Below are 10,272 nucleotides of genomic sequence, written 5' to 3' on the forward strand. Positions count from 1 at the left end.
TATTTATTGACAGTGCGCTCAGCCATCGTGACCAATCTTGAAACCGGCGGACTAACTCGAAATAACTGGTGAATACGCAGGACTTGCTGCGTTTTTTAAATTTATAAATGTGTAAACAATGTCTCCAGAGCGCCACACAAGGTCTTTGACCCATATACACTGCATTTTAGAGTCGTTTGTGGTCGTTTGTGGTATTTCCGAGTCGTTTGTGGTCGTTTGTGGTATTGAGGCAGACCGCTTTCTAGTTACAAAGACTTTGAGTCATGTACAGCACAAGCTTGCTGGTTAAAGGTTCTAATACAGTAACTTGGGAAATGAATGTGCACCTACCATTACCAACTCATTAGGTAGCAAGGAAGACCATGTAACCCTAACAATGACTAGCTTTGAAGGAACTTTACTCCATTTTCTAAAACCCAATTTGGTTTCAAAATGAAGGGTGAATGCTTTCATTGATTTGGTGTAGCACTTAGTTGAGTTTAACATACTTAGGATGAAATATTGATAAGTTGTACAGATGGTTACAACAATTCTAGCTAAGTAAGATGAACATCTGTGCACTGTGCAGAGAGGATGAATGCCTATGGGGTAGGACTGGGGTCAAATTCATGTTCCATGTCAGTTGTTGCTGGTTGGAAGCTATCCAGCATGACAGAAACTCATTTGGGAATATCTGGAATTCTTAACTTGCAGTAGGCCATTCAAATTGAACTGCTTGTATCCTGAACAAAATCTAACTGCATCAGTCCTATACAATGTCAAGTACAATTTAAGTTGTACGTTGTCAAGAACAAATGTTTAGCAATGTAGATTTTTAAATCTTTGTTGTATGATTTTTTATTTAATCTTAACTACCATAAATATGATATTTCATAAATACAATCAACAAAACATGTACAATGATGAGAGTGGCAGCTTCAAACTGTTGTGATATAAAAAATACAGGCTACTGACCAAAACTGTTATGTCATTACTTGTGCTATTGACAGGATGACTGTGGATGTCTATCTTGATCTGAATATACACCTCCTAAAATTGCTTGCTGAATGATTTGTATTCATCTATCTATTTCCAAGGTCTCATATTCAATTCTAGTGTTTCTAATCAAAGTTTTAGTAAAAGTACGAAACACCTGCTTTGCACTCAGCCAGGCTAAGCACTTTGGTTAAAAAATCGAGGTTTCATACGTTAACGTTGGTTTCATACGTGGAAGAAATTTATACACGTATGACACCACAGTTTTTGAACCAGAATGCTAACTCACTCAGCCTTTTGGCTTCGACAGGAGAACGGACATTTGTAAAGAGTAGAGTAGAGTAGAGTCGATCATTTTGGCGAGGTAGGATCTTTTTATTAAGTTTTAGCTCCAGTTTGAGCTGCTCTTCAGATCATCGTTGTTGGCCTTTGTGGATTCTTATGATTATAACGTTATGTAATCATTACATTAAATATATATCATTATAACGTTAACACTATCCAAGCAGAGGTTCGGCTCTGGCTGATTTAGACGCGCTTTTAAGAAATTTTTGTAGGGCCTTCAAACTTGTCCTGTTTTCTTCATTTTTTAGGAAAATGGGACAAAATAGAGAGTCTCACATACTAAGTAACACCGACCAAAAAACTAGTCAAAAACCAGCCGGAGCCGAACTTCTGCTTGGAGAAATTATAGTTAACGCGATCTTATAATTTATAAACGCAAGAGCCATTTGAATGACGCTTTCAGACAGCTGTGCATGACTGAGGTACTCTCTACCAGTGCAATCTTATTGAAGTCAATTTACAGTTGCCAGACATGCTGTTTATGTTTATGTAACTTACGTGTCGACGTTTAAAAATCGAATTTCTCGAGCTATAAACATGTCTCAGTTTGCAAGTATCATCACCAATATGAAACATTGCATGATTGCAATTGATGAACAAGATTGTGCTCTTTCAAATGATATCCAAGTCGAAAGCTTCAGGTGTGTGGATTAATAAGAATAAATGATATTTGTTGTAAATACTCACCCGGAAGTTTCAACAGACGTTTGATGGCCGCCATGATAGGTTGTCATGAAGCTTACACCTTTCGATGGGGGCCTTTTTTTATATTAGACATTTTTTTCGATAAAAGGTGTAGCAAAAGTTGAATAAGTGATACTTTATACTGTTAAGATTCAATATTTAGCTAACTGTGTTACCGTGGCTGATTTATTATCTATAAAACAATAACAAGTTATGGAACACGATAACCTCCCTATCATCACTTTGGCATCACCCTATTTCGTGACGTCATTCATCTCGCGAGATTCCTACAACAGACCACGAGACCAAACGAGATTTGTCTCCCGCAGGGAAGCCATTTTTCTGCAGAGAGGGACCAAAAAGTACAAAGTCTTGCTGTAATTTTTGCTCGAAATATCGGCCTGTTGGCACAATAAGAGCCAAAATGTCGGCCCAAGAGCAAATGCGAGCTATGCTTGACCAGCTTATGGGCACAACGAGGGATGGTGAGTCGGATTTTCTTTATTTTGGCTCCACTTTTGCATCAAGTACGGTAGGACGAGTCTAGGTCAACGAAGCAGTTCGCCTAGTTTTACAAGGTTGGAAATTCATAAATTTTGCCCCAAGGGCATAGAACTTTACCTATAGTTTCCACAAATTAGTTTCATTATAAAGTCTAGGCCCAAGCAAAGTTACTTTGAGGCATTGAAAGAGATTGGATTTTAAAGAAAACTGTCCGATTTAGGTCCTGAGTGCGTTGCTTTCGCCCCACAAAAATGGCGGCAAAGAAAACGTGCCAGGCACAAAGAAGAGGCGTTCCGCTTGGTTCGTCCAAGGAGGTTAATTTAACCTCCTTGGTTCGTCGTTTCGCAAATCTCCAGACCCGGAATAAATAACAGTTGTTAACTAAAACGTCGATATTGGTGTTATCAAAATACCTCCAGGTGAAAAATCATCCTGGACTTTTCTTTTTCAGTTTCACTTTGATAAAAATTAGGAGGCCATTTGAAATTATGAGCCACGTGCACATCATTTTTAGTAGTGCATCAAATAATATTTTTTTGTACATTTTTGATTTTTGATTAATGAAATCATGAGCCATGCGCCTTTTGTCTGCCAATTATAACAATGGTTGAAAAATTTTGAGTACTTCTGGGATTAGATTGAGTTTAATAATTAAGTTAACATTAGCCGGGGCGACTAGAAACGAAAAACTTATTTAATTTTAATATAATATACAGGATGTTTTTGTTTCTAGTCGGGGCGGAACGTATTGGACTAAAAAGTATTTGCGTATCCGTTCCGTGGAGATACCTTTTCCTCCGGTTTTTTGCACGTCCCCGGCTTCCCTGTTAGGAATTTTGCCCTCCAGGAAAAAGACTAACATTTTTCCTGCTCAAAAAAAAAAAAAACAACAACAAAAAGCAAATGGAATTTATAGAGGCCAGATTGTTAAAAAGTATTTTCTAAAATACTCTTTGATGAAATACTTTTGACATCTAAAAATGTCAAAAGTATTTCATCATTTTCGATCCTTCAGTTCACAAATTTGACAGGTCCATTTTTTTAATAAATCAATCTATGGTGTTAACTTAAATGCATCACAAAGTAGATGTGACACAATACTCTTGACAGTGGCAATATTCAAGGTATTGTAGTAACAACCAAATTACATAACCCAGACAATTGTACATCCATGTGTGTCATTTACAATTACATTAAGTGATATATGTGAAATATGTAGAGTGGATTAAGGCTGATTTATTATAGTAATTAAGTTTCAGCGACCAGATTGCAATGTAGTCACTTTTGTTTTATTCAAAAATTTACAAAGTCTTTAAAAATTTTTTTCCCAATAACAAACAAACAAAACTCTTTGTGGAGAAACTCAAGAATATGAGCTTGAAATACAGTTGGGAACTTCAAGATGATTGGAAACAAACCTTAAAGTCATGCAGTTTTGTTTACAAATTTCTGTGGCACTGAAATTTGGTTCTAAACTTGAGTGTATAAAACAAAGTGGCAGACATTTGCTTTCTTGGTCCTGATGTCCATAGGAAATTCACAGAACTACATGTGTCTGCAGAAGACTATTATCTATGATATCCTTGTTGGTTGGAGTGTGCTCCCTAAAACAAGACTCAGACCTGTAGGGTTTTGGTTTCACTGTACAACTTGTTTATATTCTGTATAGAGACACACACACACATACGTACAGTATTACTTGACACTCCTGTCTTCTACATTGTGTTTCCTTTATCTAAGACATCTATTTGGCCATTGTTCCTACAAGGGATCTATGTGTATGTATGCCTGCCTTCAGCCAGGGAATTAAGAAAGCGTGATGCTCGCCGAGCCGTGAGTTACCACATATATACGTCCTAGCTTTTCACCATGTGTTTAAATGAACATGTCTGCAAGTTGTGCTGTTGCAGTTGTTAGTCTTTCTTTAATATCTGGACAAGAAACTGTATGATCTTGGTGCTCATCCTAGACTGGTAAACCTGCACTTTGCAAAGATGAAGTTGATGACATGCTAATACTAGTGCAATTTTTTTTTCTTCTTTCGTTTACATCTTAACATTGAGACCTAGGGGATATGTGATGTGTTCATCTGCAATGATCATTACTAAAACTTGGAATTTGGCATTTACACGTGATTGCTTCATGCAAGTTTCTCTGGATTGCAAGCAGGCCAGTTTAGCAAAGTTGTGTCAGCTACAAATTGTGAACCTATTACTAGCTGTTGAGAGTGAAAAGAAAAACGATGTGGCAAATGTAGATGAGAAAAATTGGAGGTGGAAATGGTGTAGTTCTGGGTTACCCTGCTCTAACCCCTTTGTTCTAGATGGCGGAGGTACACTTAAGGTGCAGCGTGGCAGGGAAGCAGGGGCCACTTCAGTCACAGTGTGTATTCAACTTGCATGTCTCACTTTTTGCTTCCCAACTTCCATCCTTCTGCCACAGGAGAGCGTACGTACCAACCTGAGACTTGGGGAGAATCTCCCTTACTCATGGCCATGCTTGTAGTTATCAAAACAGACACCCTGGGAAGAAATGCCCAAAATAAGTGTTTAATACTTTTCAAATTTGACAAGAGAAAGCTAAAGCAATGGACTCTGTAGTTTTTAGGCTAATCTGTTCTCAGAGGCCAGTAATGGCAAAGTCATACCTGACTCTAGGTTTTTGAGAGATCAGATCATCCTAAAGAAAAGTAATGTTCAGAAGTAGAATACTTGCCACATGACCAAAGATTTTATGATAATAGATATTTACAACCTGATAAAAGGTATCACGTATCCTGTTCCAAGTCTCTTTTTCTTGTAATGATTCACTTTTTATTTTAAGAAAATGGTCATTTGGCAATAACACACTTTTTGAATGTGAAAATCGAGGGCTCAAAATCTGAGAGCCAGGTATGCTTTTGCTGTTTCTACCAGTTATTATATTCCCTGAGAGCTGATTTTGCTTTGAACTACAGACAATCCAATGAAGACGTTCACCCTCAACAATTGCTTTGAGTTTGAAAATAATGTAACAAAAATATCCACTCCGTACTGAGGAACAAATACACTGCAACAGTTGAAAATTTCAGGTAAAGATACACCCTCATTTTCAATGGGAAGCTTGTGGCAAATCCAGGAAAAAGAAAGAATATTGAGCTGGCCATACATTTCACCTCTGATCCAAAAAAGAAAACAACATGCCAAAAGTCGAGCATGGTCGGAGTCAGTCTGAGAAGTGTGTCCACCTTTAGATGAAATTTGGCATGTGAGAAAACGTGTATCCCACACACAGCCACCAGCCATACCTGTGTGTGTTGCACCCCTCTCATATACCCTTGGTGTGTTTGCAGGTGATCCAGGGCGCTCCAAGGTCAGGTTCACAGATGACAATGTGTGTAAGAGCTTCCTATTGGAATGCTGTCCCCATGACATGCTGGCCAGCACGGTAAGCTCGAGTTTGTAATATACTGTCTTCAACGCATATAGAGGGATTGAAATACTTTTATTTACGATAACATTGAAAATTACCTGCACCAGACAAATTTTACCTGCACCATAAAGCCCAGTAGGTACAGGTTAGGTTAAGTGCAGCTAGAAATCAAAAATGCCTGCACAGCTCCAATTTTACCTGCACTAACCTGCATATGCAGGTGGCATTTCGAGCCCTGATATATCATCTTCTGTAGCTGTCCTTTTTTTGTGGTAACAGTGAAACAGTGCCTTTTTTTAAGAACTAGATGTAAATGTAAATGAAACCTATTCATTGACATTTTGTATTTGTTCTTTCAGAGGATGGACCTTGGTGAGTGCCCCAAGGTGCATGACCTGGCCTTACGAGCTGACTACAAGATAGCATCAGAGAAGAAGGACTATTACTATGAGATTGATGTAAGTCATTAGTTGTGACCCTCTTGTGTATGTAATTCTAAGGGTACAATTTGAATCAACTAGCATCAAATAATATCATAGATTTGGCAAGATGTTACAAGAAAGCAACTACCTTACCTACCTGTGTACTATTTTTTTAAAAATTGAAGCATTTAGATTACTGTAAATGCAGAAGTGTTTGTATTTTTCTAGGCAAACTGCTATCTAGGTATATCATGAATCAATTGTTCTAATGGTTTGTATCTCTGTAGGCAATGGAACACCTACAGACCTTCATCGCCGACTGTGACCGTCGTACAGAACTGGCAAAGAAGAGACTGGCTGAGACTCAGGAGGAACTGAGCGCAGAAATCCAGGCCAAGGTACAAAAAACAACATCTCGCCATGCCTTTACAACAGGAAGTTGTGTATTCAACCGGATGTTTCTCAACTGTACTTAAGATAGCTCTTGGACCTTTATTTTTGGTACTGTGAATGTACTGAATGCTTCATAGCCTTGCTGTAACCATTGCTGTCTGTACTGAAGGTATACCTTTGTGTATTTTTCCAGGCTGACAAGGTACACGACCTTGCTGAATCGATAGGCAAGAAGCTTGCTGAGGCAGAGCAACTTGGGGAAGAGGGCAACGTGGATGAGTCGATGAAGATGATGTCTGAAGTGGAGGACACGCGCAAGAAGAAAGCAGAAGCAGAGGTTAAGAGTCATGTTAAACTTACACTGTTTATCACTGTTTCTAGTGTGTGTGTGTGTGTGTGTGTGTGTGTTTTTGTTTCCCACTGTTTAGGTGTTAAATCATTGAATGTTGATCATTTTAACACAAATAGTGCTCAACTACAGAAGCTTACAAGAAAGAATCCTGCACCTTTGTATGCTTTATGATTTCACTTAATTTGTAACTGCAAAATGCCAAGACATTGAAAAGTACACCTTCAAATATGCTGGGAAATTCTCTAAGACATGCCTGTCTGTCTTGTAGGAAGAGTATCGGAACTCAATGCCTGCGTCCAGCTTCCAACAGCAGAAGCTGCGAGTTTGCGAGGTCTGCTCGGCATACCTGGGTCTCCACGACAACGACCGCAGGTTGGCGGACCATTTCGGAGGAAAGCTTCACATCGGGTTTATCAAGATTCGTGAAAAGCTCAAAGACCTTAAGGTATTGTAAATAAAAGTTATACTTTTCTTTCCTTTACTCTCCATTACAGAATATGAAGTGATAAAAAATGTACACTTGTTTACCTACTTTTCACCCATCTCAGAATCTTGTGGCAGAGAAGAGGGAGAAGAGAGAGGTGGAGAGAGCCAAGCGTCGCGAGGATAGAGAGAAAGAGAAAGAAAAGGACAGCAGGTGCGTCTTTCTCTCATTGGCTACCTTGCAGCAGCTAGTTACCCAGGACACAAATGTATTAGGCTCAAGGCTTATAGACAAGACCATTGAAATCAGGCTTGTGGACTTAGATGGCTCTTTTTGACAGTGTGTGGACTTGTGTGCTTACGTGGTATTAGACCGATTTCACTGGTAGACAAGTTCACAAGCATGTGACTGAACTACATCATTTATTTCTGTGGACACTTTTGCCAGGACAAGAAACCCCTGACTAGTACTACATACAATCTTCAAATTTGGACCTTGGGGCCTCGTGGTGAGTAGAAACGTTGATGCCATTTTGGAAGTAAGTGTAGCACCCATGTGAGTTGTTCAGTCCTAGAGCCAAGGCAGAATTTGTTCCATTCGTTGCATGTTGAAACTTACTCCATCTCTCTTTGTGCAGGCCAAGCTCGCAGTCACGCAGTCCCAAACGTCGCAGCCACTCTAGAAGTCAAGAGCGGCGAGAGAGCAAGCCCCGAAGTGACCGCAGAAAGAGTCGATCTCGTAGTCGCGAACGGCGAAGAGGGGATTCGAGAAGTCGTGACCGTCGCAGAAGTCGCTCGCGCAGTCGGGAGAGACGTAGGAGCCGCTCCCGTAGCCGTGATCGTCGCCGGAGCCGCTCCCGAGGTCATGATCGCAGAAGGCCAAGTCGCTCTCGCAGCCGAGACAGGAAGAGACGAAGGCGCAGGTAATTAACACCAAACACATTACACCTGTACAATATTCAGAGCCATGCTGTACTCCAGAGGAGAGTGTTATTTTTTAAAAGACCACGAATTTATGTACACAAAACCTAATACTATAGTAGAAAAATGTTCGCGGTGGTTTTAATTTCGCGGTGAAGTGGTCACCGCGAAAACCGCGAACATTAATCCACCGCGAACATTTCTGCATTTACAGTAACTAAGTATTGCCCCTTCATGCAGACCCATCGGGTGTGATGCATGATGGGAATAATGACTTTAACTATTGGTTCCTATGGGATAATTGCTTAAGTTCCAGGTCAACTTTGGGGTCATATAGATAGAAGAATTAGGTTGCTAAGGATGGAAAATGATGAACACACATGCTTCAAAAATATTACTATCAGAACTGGAATACCCTCTGGAGTACAGTATATCTTTCAGGATAGAAACAACTTGCTATATTGATATCCCTTTTTTGACTGGGCGTATTCTTCAGTCGTGACAGGTCCAGGTCCTCTGAGAGAAGACGTAGGCGGTCGAGATCGACCGACAGGCGGCGCAGAAACCGCTCGCAAGACCGAGGAGATTCTCGCAGGCACAGCAGGTCGAGGTCAAAGGGCAGGTCGGCACGGTCCAAGTCGAGATCCAAAGAGCGGAGTCGACAATCTTCCCGCGAAAGAGAGGAGGACAAGACAAAGGAAGACGGGGAGGAAAGTCCAAAGGAGGAATCAGCAAATGGGGAGAAAGCCAGGTCGAGTAAGAGTCGCAGTAGGACCCCCGAGTCAGAATGACAGACGGGACTGAAGGGTATACAAAACCCACCAGCATTCTGTTCATACGTGTAGTCACACAAGATCTCCATTCAAGTATAATCAGCTAAGTTACCAAGAGAGTTGTGTAGTTTGGGCAGTCAGTTCACATTGAACCACATGTCTTGTCCTTGTTCAGCTCATTACATGTAACTTAATTCATAAACATGAGGTTCTCTAGTAGTTATAGAGAAAGCTTAAGGGATTATTTGTGGATATCTTGTACAAGTCCTTTTCTTACGAATGCATACAGTGTACATAAACAATTTAGACATAGCCCTGCTGCATAGTAGTGTCACTGACTTAGCAGTTTCCAGTACTTAGATTTAAATGTTAGATAAAATGTGTTGGAATTTTAGCTTTCCCAACACAGATGTGTGCAGGAATAAGGACCTATCGGTCATTAAATAGGCATAATGTGCTTAGCATGCTGTATACTCCACTGCAAGAATCATAGACTATGGTATCAGGAGTTAGTTCAATAATGGTTACACAAGGTTAATCAATTGAACTGGAAAGTTTGATATTATACAGAAGCTCTGCAAGATTTTAGCATTTTTTTTTCATTCTGAACTTCCATTTAATATTGCTGAATAGCGTCATACTTGTGCTTGTCCTGGTTATCAGTTAATGTCGTAAACGAAGATTACTTGAGAAGACTTTGTATCAATACATTAAAGGTGCATGTAAATGAATTACATCCATTGGCTTTAGTGTTAATCTGTGCATGATTGTTGTTGACTTGAGAGAAGCTTTGAAATTAAACTGCTGGATGGGATTAGTTCAGAAATTTCAGACAATAAAACTTGTCTGTCTTGTCAATGGGTCCCAAAGTTTTACTACTAAGTAGTTTCTTTGTTTGGACATCAGTGGAAGGGTAGTACTAGTGGTGCGTACCTAAACTCATATTCAGGTTCATGTCCGGACTTTAAGTCTATGGAAGGTTTTAGCTGATTTAGAACAAAAAAAGGAAGATAGCTTTTTGCAAGTCCGGACTTGGCTCCTGACATTTAGGGGTTTTTTTTGCATTTTG

General features: G+C 39.8%; 2 protein-coding genes across 5 annotated transcripts in view; one reads left to right on the forward strand and one right to left on the reverse strand.

The window, feature by feature from the left end:
- The window catches only part of LOC118429334 (protein FAM234A-like), a 14,490-nt gene extending 12,418 nt beyond the window's left edge, over positions 1-2,072 (reverse strand). Inside the window, exon 1 of the mRNA XM_035839815.1 lies at positions 2,008-2,072. Within this exon, the coding sequence (XP_035695708.1) occupies positions 2,008-2,041 (34 nt within the window). The 5' untranslated portion in view covers positions 2,042-2,072. The remainder of the gene's footprint in view (positions 1-2,007) is intronic.
- Positions 2,073-2,287: 215 nt separating this feature from the next.
- On the forward strand, positions 2,288-10,061 carry LOC118428885 (putative RNA-binding protein Luc7-like 2). 4 transcript variants are annotated; one of them, XM_035839163.1, is made up of 11 exons: positions 2,353-2,489; positions 4,249-4,341; positions 4,832-4,890; positions 5,840-5,934; positions 6,279-6,377; positions 6,629-6,739; positions 6,928-7,071; positions 7,355-7,531; positions 7,635-7,723; positions 8,148-8,432; positions 8,927-10,061. In XM_035839163.1, exons 4-11 carry the CDS (start codon positions 5,920-5,922, stop codon positions 9,219-9,221), a joined length of 1,215 nt encoding a protein of 404 aa, XP_035695056.1. In that variant the 5' UTR covers positions 2,353-2,489; positions 4,249-4,341; positions 4,832-4,890; positions 5,840-5,919; the 3' UTR covers positions 9,222-10,061. The 4 variants fall into 4 exon arrangements, with proteins under 4 accessions (XP_035695054.1, XP_035695056.1, XP_035695057.1 ...); XM_035839164.1 differs by lacking the exon at positions 4,832-4,890; XM_035839162.1 differs by having other exon boundaries at positions 2,392-2,489; positions 4,277-4,890.
- The last annotated feature ends 211 nt before the right edge of the window (positions 10,062-10,272 follow it).

The sequence above is a fragment of the Branchiostoma floridae genome, chromosome 13 (assembly GCF_000003815.2).
Source record: "Branchiostoma floridae strain S238N-H82 chromosome 13, Bfl_VNyyK, whole genome shotgun sequence".
NCBI classification, from domain to species: domain Eukaryota; kingdom Metazoa; phylum Chordata; class Leptocardii; order Amphioxiformes; family Branchiostomatidae; genus Branchiostoma; species Branchiostoma floridae.

Excerpts from the sequence above, each read along its gene's own strand:
- LOC118428885 (XM_035839161.1), top strand. The coding sequence starts at position 2,429 with ATGTCGGCCCAAGAGCAAATGCGAGCTATGCTTGACCAGCTTATGGGC. Across the intron at positions 7,072-7,354 it reads AGAAGAAAGCAGAAGCAGAG|GAAGAGTATCGGAACTCAAT; the intron begins GTTAAGAGTCAT and ends TCTGTCTTGTAG. Across the intron at positions 7,532-7,634 it reads AAAAGCTCAAAGACCTTAAG|AATCTTGTGGCAGAGAAGAG; the intron begins GTATTGTAAATA and ends CACCCATCTCAG.